At 34.7% G+C, this 22,728-nt stretch overlaps 3 protein-coding genes across 10 annotated transcripts in view; 1 reads left to right on the top strand and 2 right to left on the bottom strand.

Moving 5' to 3' along the window:
* The window catches only part of LOC120628375 (solute carrier family 12 member 4), a 415,818-nt gene that overhangs the window by 210,438 nt on the left and 182,652 nt on the right, over positions 1–22,728 (top strand). The window lies entirely within an intron of this gene.
* LOC120628424 (monocarboxylate transporter 3-like) lies at positions 45–9,757 on the bottom strand. 3 transcript variants are annotated; one of them, XM_039896799.1, is made up of 11 exons: positions 9,581–9,757; positions 7,974–8,100; positions 7,408–7,550; positions 6,802–6,904; positions 5,647–5,823; positions 4,725–4,881; positions 4,095–4,242; positions 3,460–3,607; positions 2,431–2,622; positions 605–712; positions 45–193 (listed from the first exon to the last, which is right to left on the bottom strand). In XM_039896799.1, exons 1-11 carry the CDS (start codon positions 9,674–9,676, stop codon positions 180–182), a joined length of 1,413 nt encoding a protein of 470 aa, XP_039752733.1. In that variant the 5' UTR covers positions 9,677–9,757; the 3' UTR covers positions 45–179. The 3 variants fall into 3 exon arrangements, with proteins under 3 accessions (XP_039752733.1, XP_039752724.1, XP_039752742.1); XM_039896790.1 differs by having other exon boundaries at positions 45–712; XM_039896808.1 differs by lacking the exon at positions 7,974–8,100 and having other exon boundaries at positions 45–712; positions 9,581–9,680.
* Positions 12,371–22,545, bottom strand: LOC120628441 (monocarboxylate transporter 13-like). The gene is made up of 10 exons (XM_039896820.1): positions 22,421–22,545; positions 20,486–20,612; positions 19,629–19,771; positions 18,977–19,079; positions 18,350–18,526; positions 17,639–17,747; positions 15,004–15,151; positions 14,199–14,346; positions 13,645–13,836; positions 12,371–12,568 (listed from the first exon to the last, which is right to left on the bottom strand). The coding sequence occupies exons 1-10, from the start codon at positions 22,514–22,516 to the stop codon at positions 12,414–12,416; spliced, it is 1,398 nt and encodes a 465-aa protein (XP_039752754.1). The 5' UTR covers positions 22,517–22,545; the 3' UTR covers positions 12,371–12,413.

Raw genomic sequence — 22,728 nt, 5'->3', positions numbered from 1 at the left:
TAGGCTATAAAATATAATAATTTTGAAATAAAAAGCATAACTTCTCTGTGGTATTTTTTTAATAATTAATAAAAAACACGGTAAAACGATCTCGTAAATAGTTAACTTCGTGAAAAATAACATTGGCTGAGCAATACAATCGCACCAAGCCATTGAGCAAGTCGAACTGCAGCGCTTGTTTACCTGACATGACCTATACAATCATCATAAAACGCCATTAGTTTAATACTATTCATGGAGTAAAGAAATAATACACGCGTGGGCGTACCCAGGGGGGGCAGGCAGTGCAAAATGTATGAACACTCTTTAAAAATGTATGATGACAGACAAAAATGAAATATAATTCAGTTTTGGCTTCAGTATCGAGGACTCTCTAAAAACTTTTACAAAACAGCCGATGCCAATCTGGCCTAAACAAATCTCATTTGCTCCCCCCTAGACCAGACGCAGGGTAAGAACGCCCATGATTACACGCACTGTAAGTAACAAGCAATATGTATTCGTAGCAATGAAAGTCCTATATATATATATATATTTCTTTAAGACGTCTTTTGTCATGATTTTGATGAGGTAATATCAGCTCTGGATTGTCTCTTGTGCTTACTCTTTTTGTAGAACAATTCGATTGTCCAGAACATTATCACAATAGCATAGAACGAGGTGAGAATGTAAAAAGCTGTTGCGTAGCTATCCGTTAAATCTCGCACTGCACCTGAAAATTAAAATTTATATAAATTTAATTTAAAGTAAATTAAACCTGAAATAGTAATGAATTAGTTTGGCCATTCATAGGAGCAATGTACCCGTCATTTTAAAATCATTGTAAGTTTCAAAGACGTTTTAGATTTTATTTAGTTTTATTTTTGTACAAAGGTTATTTTACGTTTTTTTTTGTTTATGAATAAAGAAATATTCATTTTATCAACCAAGTAAAAAAAAACGCAAGTTGGAGGGTTGCTCTAATAGATTCCCCATGACAACCTTGGGGTACGGAACAATTAAATTTAAAGCACACAATTTCTCTTCCAGTTACTGTGTGCGATACCCGCTATTAGATGAATTAATTTTAAGTTTTTAGATAACGTCGCATTTTTATATAAAACATTATGTTCCTAAGTTTACACTGGGACGGGAATTAATATCAAACTGAGTTGCTTGCAGCTAAACATAATAAGTATACAGCCGTCGATGTTAGACGATAAAAGAGTAGCCGTGTAGCCTAAGAGATACGCGTTCCCTCTTAACTCTTAATCAAGGGGCGGATAAACAAATTTAGCTGAAGGTAATCATCTTGCCCGCTGAGCAGGCGGGTTACCTGATTAAGCGATTACAGTTATGAAAATTATTGTCGGTAGCACCACAGGAGCAGCAATTTGAATGGCTTTATCTACCACTAAAATAACGTAAGTTTTGGTTTAGATGCATATTCGAAACTACATGATTATTATTTAAGGTTTTTTTTTATTTGAATGTGTAGGTATACAATTAAATATAATAAAACTTATAACTTCAATCATTACTATAAAAGTCATGCTCGCATGTAATGGTGCCAATAATGCTGGCTACATTTTCACACTGAATCGCTAAACTTTTCCCAAAAAAAACCAACCAGTCTTCTGTCAGTCAGTCTCTTCTGTCACCAGATGAAGCAATCAACTGCGGTTTGATGTCTCGCATGATATTTTTTTTTGCAGTCAGACCAAATATGAGTCTCATTTTTTTTTAATTTTGATAAAACTGGTTAGTAACTGTTGGCCCTTTCTTTGAAGTTTTATACAATAAATTTTATCTAAGAAATGGCTATGAAAGGTTTAAAGACTTGTGGCTCAAAAATAATTCTGCAAATACCGATCGAGCAGTTTGTACGCAGTTCTTTATATTTCTGATTCCCCGTTATATCAAATTGCATCATCATCATATTTAACTTAATAATATCCCACTACTGGGCACTACGAGGAGTGAGGGATTTAAAGCAATGTCTCACCACGCTTTTCCGTAGTGGGTTATATTAGAGATAAAAACAGAAACCAATAGTTAAACGTGGTTTTCTAGGCACGTGGATTACACTAATTTCCTAATTTTGGACTTTGGGCGTTTATATATACTACAACATGAATGTGTAAGCACAGAACGTTGAAACCTTATTAATACTTAAGATAATAAATGAAAAGTTGTGTCTGTTTGACATGTTAAACAACTGGCATCAATCATGATAAAATTGGACACTAAAGCATGCATCCTCAAGATAGATAAAATAGATAGTTTATTGCGAGAGCACTGCACCTGGGAAGACTTCTGGGAACACTTCACATATAAACTGATCTTTCGGAATATACTTAGGATACTTTTTACTCCACAGAACAGACAATTACGAAAACCGTCACCAACGTATATAAAATCGTGAACAACAAGTATTATAATAATACATACCAATAACCGGTCCAACAATCAGATTAAAGAATCCGAATATCAAAAATAGTAATCCCATCGCAGAAGAGAATAGTTTTTGTTCAACAGAGTCCGCAACTACGACGGGTGTAAGCACCATGATGGAACAGCGCGAAATTCCCATGATTGTCATGAAGGTTGTTATTACTCTTCTATTATCCGACCACAGCATTCCTTGAAGCAAACAAATTGTTGGGTTAGTATTGGGTAGAGTATTCAGACTTAAGATTAAAGGTAAATCTTGCTCCAACAAACATGTCAAGATAATATTAACAGCTATTATTATTAAGGATATTTAAGCCTAGAAGAAAAAAAGGCCCCCGATTATATCCACTGTCAAGTGTTAGAATTCACAGGCAGGCAGGGGCAACGGTAACATAGAATAGGAAAAGTTTACCCCCTTTTCATATTACATGCATATTATTTACATATTATTTCCACGCGTATACCCATGTTCGTAAAGTGGATAAAACTGTGCGAGGAGCTAAATATTGTGTCGCTTCTAAGATATCTATTCTATGCATATATATATAACTATAAAAATTATCTGTCCACAACAGTTGCATACGTTTCTTAGTGCCACAAAGATATTAAATGTCCTTCCAGCTTCGATCTTTTCCACTATCTATAATATGCAAACCAAGAATAAATAGATACAATAAGCGCCATCTAAAAAGTTGGTTCTACAGTTGTGGGCTTTTTCTCAAATAAACGCTCGTTTAGTGATCTCGTAGTCTTTAAAAGGAAAGAATTAACAGCATCGCCTAAAAAATCAGAGATATAAATATCTAAGAAGAGAAGAGGTTAAAACTATTGGAATAATATATGTCAACGAACTTCGTAGTTTTCCGGTTCTTTTGAATAGTTTTCTATTAGAATAAAGCATTTTAAAGAATAAGTAGAAGACTTATAAACCTTTTGGCGTAATTATATTTTGACGTATATCAAAATGTTTTTAACAAAGACGTATAATAAGAGCGTACATAATTGGTAAGTAAATATAATGCTTACCAAGTCTAGACCCAAATGCGATGACCAGTCCAACTATATAAATCTGGTGGCTCCCGACTTTTACCAGTAAACTGCTCATGAATATTAATAAGGTCCGCGCCACTAAATCTCCAAACGCATTCAGTGACACAGCCCAAGCCACTTCGTTCTGAAAGCATTTATGTCTTGAAAAAATGTTATAGTCAAAGCTTACGAAATTGATTTCCAGCACGCATCTCTAGCGTTTCGTTATGTGCGTTTAAAGCAATTAAATAACACTTGCTTTAACGTTGAAGAAAACAAACATCGTGAGGAAAACTGCATGTTTTTTAGCTATCCATAACATTCTAAAAGGCGTGCGAAGTCAACAAATCAGCACTTTGGCAGGCTGGTTTGACTACGCCTAAGCCCTTCTCATTCTGACGGAAGACCAGAACTTTTTATTCCTTAATTTCCACGCAAACGGGGGCAAATATCAAAAATTGGTAAGAGTTGTTGGCCTTAGTTAGAAGGTACGTAAGCTTTGTATAAAGAATAACTGTCAACAAACCCTAGTTGGTCCAATTTACGCGCCTCAATAAATAATCATAAATTATCAATAAGTATCTCATCTTTATTTTATTATTTCATATAATATAATAATTTGATACACTCACTTCACTCCATCCACTAAAATATAATGCTTGTGGAACCATAAGAGTGAAAGTCATTTCAGTGAAGAGCGCGAGAGCTGCTCCAATACAGGCGTTAGATAAGAAAAAGGTTCTGAACAGCGACACGTCGATGATGTGGTTCACAAATTTCCTGAATGAAGTAAAAAGGAAGAGTTTATTTTGAGAGTGGTGAGATCTTATACTAATGTGTTATAAAGACCCTATAGATTAGAAATCTGTTGCAAAAAAATCTACCTAATTGAATATTTTGTTTGAATAGTAAAAAAATTACTTCTTCTATATGAACCTTTTAGCTGTGTTGGTCAAAATATGCAACATATACTGCAAAATATGGCACTTTAAAAGATATATTTAAAAAAAAATCATATCAAAGTTATATGACGCACAAATTCTATGAAAAATTGTGCTTACTAATTTTTTTTTAATCTTGAAAGTGAGTAATTAATAGGCTAAAAAATAAGTCTTAGTTGATCGACAGAATTTTCAATACTTGTAAATTGCCTAAAGACTACATGAATCTCATTCTTAATTTAACCTATTAAAACCCAAAAGATCTAATTATACGTAAAAGCTATGTGCGTTTAAAAAAAAAAATTAAAAATGTTTACGTGCTTTAGTCGGCTGCTGTTTGCATTTGCTGTCTCTTCCACTATTTTTAAATTATCTTCTACCGTTGCGCTTTCCGATTTATTATACGAATAGTTCGAAGCGGTCAAATCTTCTTTTTTAGTCGCATACTTCTTATTCTTTACCAGAAGTGAATAGGTTTCTAAAATATTACTCAAATTTTATAAAATTATTATTTTGCTAACATTGGACAACCGCAGTTACTCTAAGTCCTATATGCATCGGTGCTGTTAGAGAAAGTCTGCACCTCTCTAATAGAAGGGAGAGATATATGAAATAGATTGATTTTATCAATACTATAGAACATGTCGCTGCCGCTCCGTGGCATCACCTGAGATACTGAGAATCCGAAGAGAACCAGTGTTGCAGTATTACTTGGCAGGTTCCGTACTGCCTTAGTATATGCTGCCTACTGAAGAACAAAGCTGAGGAGGTTGAACACAACAATGTTTGTGTTTTTTTCCCCCATTGTATAGACAATTTTTTCCCACAGGGGAAAATTTAAAAAAATTAAGACAAATTCAAGTATTTTATTTTTATAAATACGTTGCTGTATAAATTAATGTGGCCAAAAAAAAGGATTATAATTTATTTTATAAATAAAATGAGATAGGTATCAGTAGAAAATCAAGAATTGAAGTCGAGGCACCTGCGTAAGGCTAATAATCATGACGGTTTTCTTAGGACACACATAATACGCAGCTGCCGTGAGCTGTAAGCTAAGTTCAACACTTTATGCCAATTCTGTTGCTGGCAAATCTCTAAACCAATCAAAATTATCAGGTCAAACAATATTGCTGTCCTTTTCACAATTTATCCCGTTGGAAAGTATAGATTCCATTATAAACATGTAAATTTTGCTTTAGCACCTCTGTAACTATTAAGAAAAGGAAATATGTATACATACCGTTTTCTATGTCTTCGAATACTTCAACCTTTTTCATATGCCATGATACAGGTTGCATAAGAATAATTGCGAAAAGATTGTGCATCGATATACCAGTTATCAACATGACGCAACCTCGGAACCCATACCTTTCGATCGCCCACTTCACCATCTGGGGCGTTAGAAATCCAAATGCAGCTAAAATACAATTTCAGAAAGACTGAGATAATTAAACAGCAACACAAATGTTAAGAGTAATTATGGTATTTGTTAATTACATCATGTAACTTTAATTCAAAAATTTATTTGAGAAAATGGGTTGAGATTTTCTGGCATAAAATTCTCGATGCCAGCCCGGACTTAATTAAGGAAAATTCCGTCCGGTCTATACCAGTGTAACCCAGAGATCACGTTCCCGGTTATTATCACTAACATGTAATAAGCACATCATTAAAAAAGTAAAATTACGACTGCCCAACATAGTAAGAATTTTCACATTAGAAAACAGCGTAATACCAGTGTTACACAGAATAATATAAGAAATCTATCAATACCTAATACCACAGAATCTGTACAAGCATTTAGAAGTTATGGCGCACTTAAAAAACACTCCTTTTTGGGTATTCGTTCAAGAAACTCTGATAATCCGTGGTGGGCGGGCACGTCTATGCTCTGAACATCTGTCTCCAATGGAACAGGAGGTCTGTGCTCAGGAACGGGGCATTTTAAAGCTCAGTATGATGATTTTAACCTTAATTTTTCTATGAACCTCCGAATTTCGGTTACCTTGATACACTTCGTATTCCACACATCATACACAAAACACATGGTTATCATATCGACTGCTGGACATGGGTCTTAAGTAGGAGTTCCACATTCTAGCTCTTATCGATCTAATTGTGAGGGGTTCCAGCATCTTGGGACTCCACCGTCCAAAAACCGAGCTACATAACCCACCCAATGCCACTTCAGCTCCGCGACTAGTCAAACTCTAGTTCTGCGGTTGACCTAACTTTTGATTAATCACATCTAGATAATTCGAGCTCTGCTTTCTCCATTCCGCACCGATTTTAAGCTTTCTGAGTCACTCAGATTACAGACAAATTAGTTAGACATATAACAGACCACCAATCTTTAGAATTCAAAATAGACAGCGATATGAAATAGAAAACTAACCAGCAACAGTTTGCGTGAAGCTGACAGCGAGCAATCTTCTCTTTACAAAATAGTTGTTGAGGATGGTAAAGGACAAATTAATTACAATTCCATGTCCAATACTCTGAAACAAAGATATAAAAATAAAAATTAAATCATTAGATTTATATATTCGCAATGCAGGGCTTTCCCGGTTTCCCATCGAATTAAAATAGTTTCCCGCGACAATATATTGCATACTTACGAGCAGGTGCATTTGTGTTTTCTAAAGTATGAAATGCCATACTTTGCCCGATTTTGCCCCATAGTTTCGATACCATGCTCTTTCTTATATTTGTTTTAAATGCAAACTCTGATATATTTTTTGTCTAATTTGATAACGGTTTTATTTTACTACTATATTGTGTTTTGCTACAAATTAATAAAAACAAAGGTACCAAAAACATCTTTGTTTAAATAAAAACACGACTATCATATAAACTTTCACCCAACGTTTTTGCCCCTCAGGTACCTCCAACGATTTAAAAAATCGTTTCAGACGTTGAATGTATTAAGTTTTTGGTATCACTATCCTTAACGATGCATTCCTAACAAACATTATGATTTTAAGTAAGTAAGGTAAGTTACCTGCAATAATCCTTGAAAGATGAAAAAGTGTAATTGTGAGTTTGTAAACACTGTACCAAATAATCCAATATTGAAAATTAACGCAGCAAGAAATCCCAGTTTGCGGAACGACATGTATTTTAACAAAGGGCTGGTAAAAAAACCTAAAAAATAAAGCAGTGAAAGTAGTTTAAACATACGATACGATACTTTTGATTATAGAAACAATTACGACCCTGGTCCAGCGGTGAGCAGAATTTACAACTTCTGAATATTATCTGGTCTGGTCTTGTGGCGAGTTACCACAGTGGGTACATAGCCCACATTAAACAGGTTAGCCCAGTACCGTCTCAGAGTGCATCATCACTAATTACCATCAGTCATTGATTTAATATGTTTAATATGTTTATGTCAAAAGCTAACTTGTAGCAAAATAAAAAAAAGTTCAGTATGATCAACATTTCAAACCAGTGCAGTGTTTAAATTGAATAAAAAAGTTAAACTCGTTTATTTCATTTAGGCCTCTTAATCTTTTAGGTTTAATAATGATTTCATAAATCAATGATTTAGTTTGAATATATTTATACCTGACACTGCTATTCCGAAACAGGTGAGCCCGTTAAAAAACGTTATACTTGTACAGTCCATCTTTAATTCAATGAACAATTCCTTGTATATGATTCCAAAGCAATGCACGAATGATGTTATACTTATCTGTAATAAATCCCAATAATTATTATATTGAAACACTGGCAATATTCTAATTGTTGCTGTTATAAATTCAGGCGGTGCTAAGGCCAAAATATATTTGGAATTTAAAAATATTAGGTATTATCAAATTGTATTTGCAATTTTAAAATATTGAATACCTTACTTAGTCTGCGTGGACTTCAGACTTGGGTCTAAAACTTCGTTCAACACACAATTTTTAATCTTACCACGGGAGCTATATGAAAGATTGGTAGAGAAAGTCGTGTCCTTTTCCATAGCATAGGTGACATGCATACCAGATTTCACAGCTGCCTTTCCGCGGCTTAGCTCGTAAACAGTTTTCAATTTTCCCTCGGTAATTACTCAAGGAGTCGAGATAAATAGTAGCTTGTATTCTTTTCCATGTCTAAGGCTACATGCTTGCCAAATTTCATACAAATCCGTTCAGCCGTTTTTGCGTGATTGAGTAATAAATATGGTCTCAGTAGTCTCAAGTTATATTGGTCTGTTGAGAGGCCTTTAGGCCGACGCTGGTTAGGTACTACCCTACTGACATAGACGTTCCGCCAAGCAATTGTTTATGTCGCATGGAAACCGCTTAAGAGTATAGTTTTTTATGTTAATAATTGACGGACCAAGAAAATGGGCCACCATATGGTAAGTAGGAAACCATAGCCTATAAACCGAGCACCACTTTGCAGGGCATGTGCCGCCCAGTGTCCATCAACCACGATGACCGCGCCTTACAGACCAGAACTCAGGAATGCTTGGCGGCAAATAAGCAAGTAGTACTTCACCGGACAAGCTCAGTCACAAAAAAATCTATTACTACCATAGTAGGTATACCTAACTGCCCTCTCGCATGTTAGACTTTATCATCACTTCATCAGGAAATATTGCAGTCAAGGGCTAAATTGTCGTGGAACAAAAAAAAAGCTGGCTTTCGGCCGTAGATAGAGAGTTTATAGGATTACTAGTTCGAGCCTTTGACATTCGTATCAAAGATTCCTTTTGTATCAAAGAGTAATAAGATAGACTTAAGTTGTCTTTCCGCTAAAACCTCAAACTCTTGCGGCTATTTTATGCATAAATACTCGTTAAGAACATTCCAAATTCCAATTCTTAATGAAAGCAGAATTATCCAAAGTTTCTGTGGAGCTGATCTCAAAAACTTAATATGTGCTATCAGTCCCCTCATTTTCCAGATGCTTGGCAGATATCAATCTGGCAAGTTTTTTTGGCAATCCTATTCATACTTTTTATGTTACGATTTAGTTTTCAACTACAAGTTAGCCCTGGACTGCTCACCTGGTGGTAATTGATGGTGCATTTTAAGACGGTAGCAGGTTAACATGTTGTTTGGGGTGTGGTGATGACAGTTCATGTTAACTTACTTCTAATCGGTTTTACATCTAGGTAGGTAGGCTGTAGGCTGGTAACTAGGAACAGCCGTAAAATTACTATTCAATGAATTCAGACTTACCATATTTAGGATAACACCCAAGCATATCATATAGCCCCAACCACCGTCGGGCGCCACCAGTTCATACTTTTTATTTTTTGTTTTTTTCACATCCATTCTTGTTGCTATTCGTCAGCCAAATTGAGATTCTAAAGACTCATTAATCGTGAATCAAAGATATCATCTCAGTTCTTTATCTTAAGCAAATAGTGTTGTCTAATTGACGCAGTTACTTGTGTAATCAAAATTAAAGCCACGTTTCTAATTCCGCATGTCTGAATGTATCTACAAAGTTAGACAAGTATTAAGGCAAGATGATTTAATGAAATATGCTTATGATATTTTATTTATATTAATATATAAAATTGTTTTAGAAGCTGGCCATATTTTTGTAATATAACACCCGCAGAAATTTTCGTGTGATATTTTTAAATGAACACTAACTTACCGAGTTTCTACAATAAAATATAAATTGTGATTAGCCTTCATTTATTTCTTTTTTTTTTTTCGTAAGTATTGTGTGTTTTATATGTGGTTTTATTCGTGTTACATTTAGCTTTATTTAACATGATCATTTAGAATTCATACGTAATATTATGATTTTGTATTTTCTATCAAATAAGTTGATAGTTTTAGATTTTTATTTAACATAGATATTATATTATTCACCCCCGTACATTACGTAGACCCAAGTCAGTAAATGGATAGGTGCCCATCTTTGGAAGTTTGAAAGATAACTTGATATCCATTGTTCTTAGCTTCTATTACTAATAATATAATAATAAATGTAGAATCACTAAAAATGGAAGATTCCACAGTTTTTCGGGGCATGACCTTAGATTGTAACCTTCAGTGGGGTACCCATATAGATACACTAGCAGGTAAACTAAGCTCGGCTGCCTACACCGTCAGGAAAATTAGACAGATTACTGACGTATAATCAGCAAGACTTGCTTACTTTGCGTACTTTCATAGTGTGATGTCTTACGGGATCTTATTATGGGGCAAAGTTGCGGATATTGAAACTATATTCATATTGCAGAAAAGAGCTGTACGGTCAATATATAAACTTAAATCACGTGAATCCCTCGGAGAAAAATTTAAAGAAATAAGTATCCTTACGGTAGCCTCACAATATATTTATAACAATATAGTATTTGTAAGACAACATATTAGTCTTTATAAACAAAAAGTGGTTATAAATAGTCGACTTACAAGAAATGGTCATAAATTAGTGATATCTGCATATCGTCTGCGAAAGGTGCAGAAGTCATTTGTGGGATTGAGTATACGCTTTTATAATATGATTCCTAAGGTAATTTTGGACCTACCAATACATAAGTTTAAAGAATGTGTTAAAACACATTTATTACAGCGAGGTTATTATACAATTGATGAATTTCTCAATGACAAGGTTGCTTGGAAGCATTCGGCTCCGCTTTCATCTCTTACAAGATAGAAAAATTAATTTTAAAATGTAAAATGTAAATTGTTGATATTGGAAAAGAGTAACTGCTGAGTTTCTTGCCGGCTTCTTCTCGGTAGAATCTGCCTTCCGAACCGGTGGTAGAGTCACTACAAACAGACATACTTGACGTTTCAAAAGTGCTTATATTAGGCCTACTTGAAATAAATGAATTTTAAATTTTGAATAAAGAATAGTTATCATAAAATATAATATCATGATTTCAGGCTTAAATCTTATTGTTACTAAAATTAAATAAAGCTTATGTTACTCTTGGATAGAATAGCTTTCTATTGGTGAAAAGCTTATTGAAATCGGCTCTGTAGTTTTAAAGTTAATCGATTATAGATATACTAACCAACAAACAAATCTTTCCTCTTTATAATATTAGTGTAGATACACTTATACTAATTACATTTGCGTGCGCTTGTTTGTATGCGTGTGCATGTGTTAACTATTTGGTGGACTTATGGAATTTGTTTATTTACTTCAGATATGAGTATTTCCGTGGTTATTAGAATTACTGAGAATTAGTGAGTATGTAGTACTATTACATTGTTTGTGGATAGCTATCTCAATGTTTTAAAGATGATATAGCAATTCGTTATTTATGTTTGGCAAAAGACATTAAAGTTATTATTGTTAATTAATTAATTAACATTAAAGTATTAATATTTTGGAAACGGAGAACTAGGCACATCAACTTAAACAAAAGATATACTCGAATCGGATTTATTCTTAAAATTTCAACCCAATCTAATTTTAATAAATTGACATAACATTGATACTTTATACTGTACGTAAATTATACTTCTCCTTCACTAATCGATCACTTTTGACATATTGGTCTTGGTTGACAAAGATAAATTTTTTCTGGTTAATGCAGTTCCGGCGATTAATTTTTTGCGGCTTTCAGGGTTTTGGGAACACATTAGGACTACGGAGGTTTGTGTAGATGCTTTTGTAAGGTCTGTGCAACGCGTACGTGATAGAATGCGTGACAAGCTTGCCTTCCACTAAGCCACTAGACAACGAGTCGTCCCATGGAGTGTTAAGTCTGGATTTACCTAAGACCCAATGTTTTTTTCTGACTGTCCAATTTGCCTTGTTTGAACAACTAGAAAAAGCGCAAAAACTATTTTGAAATTATACTCTTTTGGCGCGTTAAGGAAAAAGATGAGGGTAAATTTTTACTAGACAATGTTAAAAACGTGTCAGCTTATGCCATCTTTCAAGTAGCATCAATAGCAGCTTAAATGACGGGTAGCTATTTAAACATCACAGACAGAAACTTTAATAGGATTTATTTGTATATAGATCACAGACAGACACTTTTTTTATATAATTTATATAAATATATTGATAATTCTAATTTAATTTTGTGCTTTGTCATGATTTAAATGGAGCTTCCTTTTTCAGCATTTTGTTGCGCATTGTCCTCTTGTAAAGTAATTCTATTGACCAAGATATTACTATGACACCAAAACATGACGTTATAATGTAGAAGGCAGTAGAATAACTATTGGTCAAATCTCGAATGGCACCTGTAACAATATAAGGATTTTAAATTCAGCATCGTCAGTAGCATATAAGAGTCCATTGCTGGACTAAATGCCACTCCCCACGCTGATCACAGAAAATGGTAGTAGTCAAAAGTGGTAGTAGCAGCACAGAGCACGATGTTGGCTGCGTTATATTCCTTTAGTCGCTTCGTACGAGACCCGCTGGATGAAGGGGAGTGGTGACAACAACTGTAATTATTGATTGGAAATTGCGTAGTCAATAATCTTAATTTATATTTTCAAAATGGTCTCTGATCTGGTCTGGTCAGTGGGTTCGGCCTTGAATACCAACAAAAAGTGAGCAAGCGATTTAGTGTTCTGTACGATGCCATGTAGTAACCGGTTATTATTCATCATCATCATTTTAACCAATTGACGTCCACAGCTGGGCATAGGTCTTTTGTAGGGAGTTCCACAATCCACGGTCCTGAGCTGCTTGCCTCCAGCGACTCCCAACGACTCGGCTGATGTCATTAGTCCACATCGTTGGGGCCGACCTACGCTGCGTTTACCGGTGCGGGGTCACCATTCAAGCACGTTAAAACCCCATCTTCCATTGGTTCTCCGAGCTATGTGCCCTACCCATTGCCACTTCGGTTTCGCGACTAGCTGCGCTATGTCGGTAACTCTAGTTCTTCTACGGATCTCCTTATTTCTGATTTGATTACGTGGAGATACTCCTAGCATAGCTCTCTCCATCGCCCAGTGAGTGACTCTGATATGATTAATATTATATACTAGTTGACCCGTGCAACTTCGTCTGCACCAAATCGGTTATTACCGGAAACACGAATAAAATGAATCCTAGCTAGATAGATTTATCGCCCCCGAAATGCACTGTATACTAAATTTGTATTGTGTTTGTGCCGATTCCGAGATTCCAATTATATATATATATATATATATATATATATATATACAAGAATTGCTCGTTTAAAGATATAAGATGGTGACCTATCATCTTAGATTGCATCATCATGTAGAGGTGGTAGTCATGAGCTAACGTGTAGTGGGATTAAAACAAGAAAATAAAAGGTAACATTAAACAGAAAACTTACCAATAACTGGCCCCACGGTGCAATTGAAGATTCCAAACAACATAAGTAGCATACCAATGGCGGAAGTAAATTTTTCCTGGCCTACAGTGTCTGCAACTACGACGGGAACCAACACTGTTATGGTACTTCGGGATACGCCCATTATCGTTATGAAAGTTAGTATCACTATGTTATTGTTGGACCAGAGCATACCTGAAACGTACAATAAGGAGGTGCTCAGGGGATATTCACTTTACAAAAATAATAGCAAAGAACTAAGAAGGGCCCTGGCTAGTGGCTACCATCTGTATTACCGCTTTCATTGAGCCATCAAGAAAGTCGTAATGATGCTAAGAAATCCGATGCTTAAATGCTGTCCGATTGAACCGTCAACTTACAACCCTTACTGTGCCTTGAAGACCCTGGCACCTCATAAGTGGCGTCCAGGGCTCGAATCGTTAATTGGTTAAAAAATTGTTCTATGTTTTGCCGGTTTGCGACTAAACAATCTTTAAGGAACGGGAAAGTTACCCGTTCTATGTAAAAATTATGTATAATTTTTAAGTATAAATTACCGATCCTTGAAACAAAAGCGATGAAGAGACCGGCAACATAAGTCTCATGGCTCCCAAATTTGTTTAAAACACCGCTCAATAATATAATTGCAATTCTTGTTGCCAAATCTCCTAGCGCAGTTAGTGACAAGGCCCTCGCTACTTCTCCCTGAAAACAGTAGTTGAAATAAATTAAGAGTCTAAATTAGTTACAGGCACAAATTCCGACTTGTGATCACATCTCTCGCAGCATTCTACATTAATGTGAGTCTACATTATATCTGTTAAGATGTATTCCTGAAGATAGTCACGATAATTTTACTGCTGGGGTGCCGCAGTTTTAAGAAATAATTTGCTTTGGTATCTATGCTCTGCTTTAACAAATAAATCGATCCTCCTGCTGGAGGGCGTATGATACTTCATACAGCCCGGGATAACTAACTGTTCCCGTGGGATTTATTCAACAGAATAAACCCAGATGTAGTCGCGGAGAACCGCTAGTTACCAAATATTATTTTCGTTCGAGCGAAGTAAAATTACTTTGGTCGAAATTAAAGCAAAAGGTACGGCGTGTTCCTTAAGTTTAAAGGAACACGCATCTACAAAAAAATTTTAACAAATAGCGCAAAAGAGTAGAATAATATGAATAGATAAGTATTTTCATTTATAGAGATAGCGCAACATAAGTAAAATATAAATATGTGTTAGTAAACATTTACTTATTACATTTATTTACTTTACTTATTTATGTTGATGATGATTTAGATTTTTCCGTAGTACCGAACATAACAAAAGCTTCATAAACAATAGTTTGCAAATTACTTACTTCGCTCCATCCCAATGAATATAATGCTTGTGGAAGCAACATTGTGAACATCAGATCCAAGAAACTACTAAAAGAAACTCCGATGCAGGCGTTGGAAAGTACAAAGGATTTGAATATTGAAAAGTCTATAAAATGTGAAAGAAATTTTCTGAAATAGAGATTATAAAATAAAAAAATTTAAAACTCACCCGACTTTCATTCTGTACTTGACATTATTCTACTAGTCGAGTTATTTGAGGGAGTCCCTTATTGAGGGAGTTGTGAAATATTGTAATTTGCCTTTGTCTTTGTAAACTTGGATTTACATTTGTTTATTCTACTAGTCAATTCCTTTTATTTAATACGCGGACGGATTTTTTATCCAGCATAGCTAAGAACACTCCTGACTAATTTACATTTAAAATTAAAAAAATCTAAATTAAAATCTGTCTATCGGCTTTGGCGCTACGGTGCCATATTCACCTACACAGACACCTCAAACTTATGACACCCCGGGGCCACCCCATCGTTGTTGCTTCGGGGGTTAAAAAGATAAGGTATGAAAATATGAATAGGTAGTAGAGATAAGTGCTATAATAAAGTACCTAGTTTAGTGCCTCTCATTTTTATTTAAAAAAACGTGTAACGAAATAATATTGAAGGATGCATTAGAATGTTTCATAAGGAATCACCCTGTAAAAATATTAAATCAAAAGAAGCATATTTATTTTTCTATACAAACGAATCCAAAACATTATTAGTGTCAACTTATTGAAGATAAAAGACTGACACGCGCATAGTACCTACGCTACGCGACGCGTACCCAATAAAGTGACCGGAGTCACATGATTTTAATTTTTCATGTGATATAACTGATTTATTTCCGTAAAAACTGTGGCAGATGACTCAAAAACAATTACGTTTTCGGTTTCACAGATAAGTCTTAGAGAAAATTCATAATGTACCTCTAAAGCCTGTGAAGTGTTACTTCGGTTTTCATTGTCACGTTGTATAAAAATCATTCTAAAATTCACACAAAAACAAAAAACATTCAGCAAAATCATCATTGAAAAGTTCTTTTAGGCTATAACAAATTGTTACTAAAGATAATATGAATATAGCGAGTAATCAAAATATGTTCAAAATTTCCTTTTTTTCTGTTGTTAGATTAGTTATTGAGTAAATAGAACGAATTTCTAAGAAGAAACATAAACCCTTCGAGATTATAATTATGGAATAACCTTGGAAGCAAATATTAAAAGATATCCACAAAGGAAAAGGAACGGTATTCTTATATTCATTAGGTCTTTCAAGCAAAGCAACCCTAAAATATTTTCCACACAGCTTTATTAAATAAGCCCCCATAGTAACAATTAATCTACATAAAAAACTTTTCCAATGATATATAACTAGGTAATCGCTGGTCGGGTCGGTTTTTTGTCCACTCTTCTTTGTTTTTGTAGGGACGATGAATTTTTCATTAAGTATTTAATGAACCACAATAAACAAGACACGATCGAAACTCGGGTACGTGATTCGTTTTATTACTTATTCTGTGGCTTAGGCCGGATTACACTTAACAAGCTTTTGCATTTCAAATTTCTCGGCAAAAGATTAAAATATATTTTCTGAAGACAGTGCTTATGAAAATGTAAATGTAGGAAAGATTTCTATGTTACTTAATGTTAGCTTATACGTTTCATGGTTAATCATTAGCATATTAAAGTCATAGGCCTTCTATTTGTGTCTAAGATAGGATAAAAATACATTTAATGCAATCCCAAAATCAATAGCCGTACTACCTTATCAAAAATTTAAGAATACATTGAAAAAGTAGCTATGGAGCAATGTATTTTATTCAATTGATATAATTCTGCCATTTAAGCCTCAGAACTAGATTATTTAACTTATCGGGGTTGCAGGACTGGATATGTTGCGACTTTTATTTTGTTATAACTTATTATGACATATTTACACAAATGAATTAAATTCATTTTATTGGGAGGGAGATGCTTTATAATCGATACTAAGTCCAAAACAGATTTTTATTTAATTTTTGTCTGTCTGTCTGTCTGTCTGTCTATCTGTCTGTCTGTCTGTCTGTCTGTCTGTCTGTCTGTCCGGGCATCACGTAAAAACTACTGAACGGATTTCAATAAAATTTCATATAGTGGTAGCCGTTATTTCGGGTCAACATATAGGATACTTTTTATCCCGATAAAAAATAAGTTTCCTTCGGGAAATGGGATATCAATTTTTATTAATTTTACTTCACAGCTCCGTTAAATTTTAACCGATTTTAATAATTATGTTTTTATTTTAAAGTGCATACTATCAAGCATGTATAGACTTATTTTAATGACAAACTCTTCATAAATATAAGCAAGTCGCAAGGCATATAGGACATCGAACGAATGCCTGTATATCATCCTACTAATATTATAAATGCGTAAGTTTGTGAGTATGGATGTATGGATGGATGTATGTATGTATGTATCAAATAAAATAATGACAACTTACTAACTCAGTATACCACAACAAATAAAAGTTATGACTCGCCCCGAGAATCAAGCCCAAGAACTCGTGATATGTATTAGTATCTAGAATGACCATCGAGGCCGATAAGCTTAGGTCTATTTTATAAAAGCAGGCATACTTAATTTGGCTGTCATGATTCTTATCAATGTCGTGTTCCGATTTATCGGATTTGTAAGTATTTTTATTTGCTTCGCTTTTTTTATCCTCTGTCAGAAGCAATTTCATCTCTGAAAAAAATAAGCATGAATCATTCAAAGGTCAGAACGGACGTGAGGTGAAAGCGGTCTGGGATGAGGGCGAGCAAGAGTGAATGTTTGGCGGGACTTTTAAAGCAAAAATTATAGCCCTTGAAAGGAGTGACACGATTCATGGAAAATCGTACCGGAAACCGAATTCTTATTTTGGTAATGGTTGCATATATTTTGTTGTTATTATTTATATACTACTTCGATGATTGAAAGGGGTTATTTGTTAATTTCTATCCCCCGGGATCTTCTTCACATTGTAATAGGCATATTGAATATCAACACAGAACAGGGTCAGACTGGAAAAATGCGTGCGTTTTATTATATTTTTAAGCGCCAGAATTGAAACGGACTTGTCATCAACATCAATGGTGAGGACATAAATTTCAGTTCAGTTTGCCGATGTTGTATACGGTAGATACTCTGGATAATCTCAATAAAATTAATGACCCAAGCAGAGATTCTCAAGAAGTTGACCCTAGATTAGCAAGGCGAATATTATGTCTAAAGCTCATATTCTGCTTTGCACTCGAAATATAGATGAATATTAGTACTCACATAAAGAAAATTAAAAAATGAAATACCGTTCTGCTTAGGTTCCAATATTTCCACTTTTTTCATATGCCACGACACCGGTTGCATTAAAGCCATTCCCAAAATATTGTGCATGGAAATAGCGGAAACCAATAGAAGAGTTCCTTGAGACCCGTAATTTTCAATCGACCACTTCACAAACTGAGGCGATAATAGACAAAATACAGCTGAAATGAAACTAAATCAACACGCATTCACAAACATTACTTACTACGTTAAGCATCCGAATCTATGGGTTTTATCAATGATGTTCATATGCATCGACAAGGACTTTGCTAGAAACGCTTTGTTCTTTTGTTTCTTTAGATAGATACACCCCCCTAAAAATCAGGAACAATCTCAAATTTTCCCCCATCTATAATGTAGGTGTCTTAAAATAAAAAATGCCTATTTTAAACGAGCGCGCTCCCCCTATTTTGCATAATGACTGATTGCAGTCGGGTACTCTTCTCCGTATATTATTGTCATAGCAATATAATTCATCTGAGTCTTAAGACAAAAAGATTTGTAAGTCCAAGATTTGAGAAGGGAAAATTAACACGTTAAAACCTTTGCGGTTAATTGTCCCCTTCGGTATTTAATTAGTGTTGGCAGACATATTATCAAAGATCGATTACCTGCAATAGTTTGCGTAAGGCTGAATGCCAGCATTCTTCTTTTCACAAAATAATTGTTCAGCACAGTACAGGACAGATTGTAAACTAATCCGTTGCCCAAACCCTGAAACAGAGCGCTTCCATGTAATAAACATCAAATAAAGTGAAAATTGTAATAAAACCTCCGGCTTTCAATCTAATGTAAGTAATTCTACATTCCCTTTTATTTTATCCTCATATTGAGGGAGTTGTGTAAAATATATGTAATTACAAAAAATTTTTGCCATTTTGGCATTTTGTGGGAGCGGCCATCTTGGATTTGAAAATTTCATAGCGTATAGTATTCCACTAGTCAAGCGCTTGCAATTATACCCATATCGAGGGAGTTAAAAATATTTAAACACACGCACACATAAACACACACACTGACACACCCGCAGGCGCACACACACACACAAACCTAAATGTGTTGGGTATATATTGTGAGGTATTACGTTCTTATGTCAAAGTCTTTGTACTACCTACTATGTATAACAACAGTAGTTAATGGCCGTCAACTTGCATAAGAACAGCGAGGAAGGTCTAATCTATGAATAACAGGTCTGTACCCTAACTATATAATAGTAATGTTTCATTGCGGAAGTGCCAAAATCTTCGAAATGTAGTTAGTTACCTGAATCATTCCTTGAGTTAAAATAAAAAGAAATTTTGTGTTTACAAAAACTGTGCAGAATGTTCCCAAGTTGAACATAAAAGCAGCTAATAGTCCAAGTTGGCGCAGGGACATAATCTTCTGCAAAGGCATAGCTATGAAACCTGAAAATAATCATTAAACAAACTTAAAGAAGGAATTTGATCTTTGGGTAAGGAGAATCTTGATACTGGAGCTTGATATTTTGTCAAGATCAATTTTTATCGTGCAACGATTCACGGATGCTTTCCGGGATAAACATTTTGAATGTAAAAGTGTTATTGTTTAGCAATCACTTTCGCTTTTATTATATTTTTATATTATTGTTGGGGTGGGGACTTATAAAAAGATAAAAGAGAGGCTCATGGATAGAGCAGGTTGGAAAAGGCTACACCGACAAGAGCGCTTAAATTTAAGAAGAAGATTCGTAAAAATATTCAGCAGTAGCACAAGCTACGCTTGGGGGGGCTGAATGGCGATGTTTGCATTGTCTTAGTATATTTTCTTTATTATTTATTTGTAACCTGAAGACGGTAGATAGTGCACATCCTTGAGTCGGTAAAATTAAGAAATCCTATAAGATCTACAGCAAGTTTCATCCTGTGTTTGTTACCGATTTTTGGCTGAAAATGTATGTTCAAAATGCTTAAAGATAAATCGCGTCCGAATCCATATATAATGTTATAAATGCGAAAGTGGTTCTGTCTGTTTGTTTGCTACTGTGTTCGACTCAACCGACTTAAAACGAAAACCAACTGTTCCCGCAGAATTTATAGAGACTAAAAAAAAAAATACCAAATTAAAAGTAAGACATAGTATAACATTATAATATAAGGTACCTGAAATTGCTATGCAGGACGCTGCAATTCCACTAAAAACCGTCACTCCCGTGGAATCCATGTTAATTTCAATAAATAAATCCTTGAATAGCATTCCAAAGCAATTAATAAATGCCATTATAGTTGACTGTAAAATGTTAAAGAAGTTAGCCATCTATACTTATAATAAACTGACAGAAGACATTTCAGAATGTTTATGGAAGGCACTCTAATCAATACTGAAGCCAAAACCGTAATTTTTTTAATTTGGCCTGTCTGACTATCTTTATCTTGGCTGCGCATCACGCCGAAACTTATGAATGAATTCAAGTGAAACTTTGCATGATTTGAGTTCATACTACAATGTAGGACATAGGATAGTTTTACCCCGAAATTCATTTCCTTTGGGAGAGGGGACCGATTAAAATAATTTTGAACTAAATACGTTGTAATACCAGTTTAGTTCTGCCGAAACTTTATGTCGGTCTGATGAATATAATTGACGATAGAGGGCAGAACTTCTCAGAGGATAGCAGCAAAGCTGCTTACTTAAAGTTTTACGATACTGAATACTGAATAGATAAAGTGTGTGAGGTGAGTCATACTTCAAAAGTCGGGCACCCATCCATATACTGACTTGTACTCACCGTTACTTACCCAAAGCCTTTGACTAATAAGTCGTGCTGCTATAAATCCACACATTATTTGCAGTTCACTGCGTCCCTTATTTTAAGCGGACGAAGCCGCAGGATATATCTATTACGATTGGGGGGAGCGAATATGATTCCCGGATACCTCTATTACAAAATGTCATTAACTTTGATAGCGTGAGGAAAACTGCATGCCTGAGAGTTCTCCACAATGTTTTCAAAGGCCTGTGAAGTCCACCACTCCGCACTTTCCCACCGTGGTGGTCTATGGCCTAAACCCTTCTTATTACTAGTCCCCGGTAGTGTTAATGTTATCTATACATTAAATTATTTGTTAAAAAACTTATGCCATCTTCAGAAATGGTTCTTTCCCGGTATTACATTACATTAAATTTCAGGCACGATAAGCATTACTATAACAGGCAATAGCGTGCATAGGTTTTTCGATTAAGGTATGCATTAAAAGAAAATAGGTATTTCACACGATATTTTGATGACGCTGTATAATTTTATTTTGTGAGTACCTAACATTTTTTTTATTATACCCATTTGTTATTATGTAGTTAGCATCTCCTATGTCCAGAAAAGAAAGCTCTTCGACGACCGACCAGCGCAGTAAATAAGTTTTTACAATTGTCTGCCATTGCGGCGATTGCATTAATTAATATTTTTAGTGCATACAATAAACTAACGTATTATTTCAAATATTATTTATTGAATCAAAAAAACTGATCGCAGTTATTCTTAGATAATTCGAATGAATAAAATCACCTGTCCCGAATTTAAAGTATACAATTTATTGAGACGAAAAAATTATCTTTTAAAGTATGTTAAAAATTATGTTTATAGATTCGAGGGTTCTATAGTAACACAAGGTACCCATAAAGCTTTATTCAATCAGTGTAAATATGTGACAACCAGTGGCGTGCACAGGGTTTGCGACCAGGGTATGCATAAAGCAGGTAAATGACATAAAATGGAAAAATTTCCCCTTCAATACTAGTTATATAAAATAATTTGGGTATGCAGTGCTTTTGTGCATGTATGAAGTGCACGCCACTGGTGACAACCAAATTATTTAGTGATTTATTTGGAATTTGGCACAGATTACACTGTTAGTTGTTACCGACTAAATGGTTTATTATTTATTACATCTGTCCTACTATTATCTTATAAGATTACCTAAGGTTTAACCATACATTAACGATCTGAATATAATAATGTCTGAGCGTGCAAATGTACTTGAACTTAAAGACTTTATTAATTTTCGTTATTGTAAGCATAAACTCTTAATCAAAATACTTACCAAATTTAGAATAACTCCCAAACCAATCATGTAACCCCAACCCCCATCTGGTGGGACCAATTCATATTTTATACTTTTTGCTTCTTTGTCACTCATTGCTGTAGATGTTTCACAACACCAACTTAATAGCGAATACACGAAGAAGTGTTTTGAATCAATGATAATTATGATCAACTCAGTAGGGGAACGGAGGGCTAGTTGCTATTTTTGGTTTCTTGGCTATAAAAGCTTACTTGTTTGGTATTTTTGAAATCTAGCAGTACTATTTCAGTTAGAAACTATTCAGCTATCGATTTCTAATAAATTTA

Source organism: Pararge aegeria, chromosome 2, assembly GCF_905163445.1.
Source record: "Pararge aegeria chromosome 2, ilParAegt1.1, whole genome shotgun sequence".
Lineage (NCBI taxonomy): Eukaryota > Metazoa > Arthropoda > Insecta > Lepidoptera > Nymphalidae > Pararge > Pararge aegeria.
Note: the sequence above shows the minus strand (reverse complement) of the source record. Positions and strands in the feature narration are given on the sequence as shown.

Excerpts from the sequence above, each read along its gene's own strand:
- LOC120628441 (XM_039896820.1), bottom strand. The coding sequence starts at position 22,516 with ATGAGTGACAAAGAAGCAAAAAGTATAAAATATGAATTGGTCCCACCA. Across the intron at positions 15,152-17,638 it reads AATCATGACAGCCAAATTAA|AAAATTTCTTTCACATTTTA; the intron begins GTATGCCTGCTT and ends TCTCTATTTCAG. Across the intron at positions 12,569-13,644 it reads CACCGTGGGGCCAGTTATTG|GTGCCATTCGAGATTTGACC; the intron begins GTAAGTTTTCTG and ends ATATTGTTACAG.
- LOC120628424 (XM_039896790.1), bottom strand. The coding sequence starts at position 9,676 with ATGGATGTGAAAAAAACAAAAAATAAAAAGTATGAACTGGTGGCGCCC. Across the intron at positions 7,551-7,973 it reads TTTCGGAATAGCAGTGTCAG|GTTTTTTTACCAGCCCTTTG; the intron begins GTATAAATATAT and ends TTTATTTTTTAG. Across the intron at positions 2,623-3,459 it reads CGCATTTGGGTCTAGACTTG|GAATGCTGTGGTCGGATAAT; the intron begins GTAAGCATTATA and ends GTTTGCTTCAAG.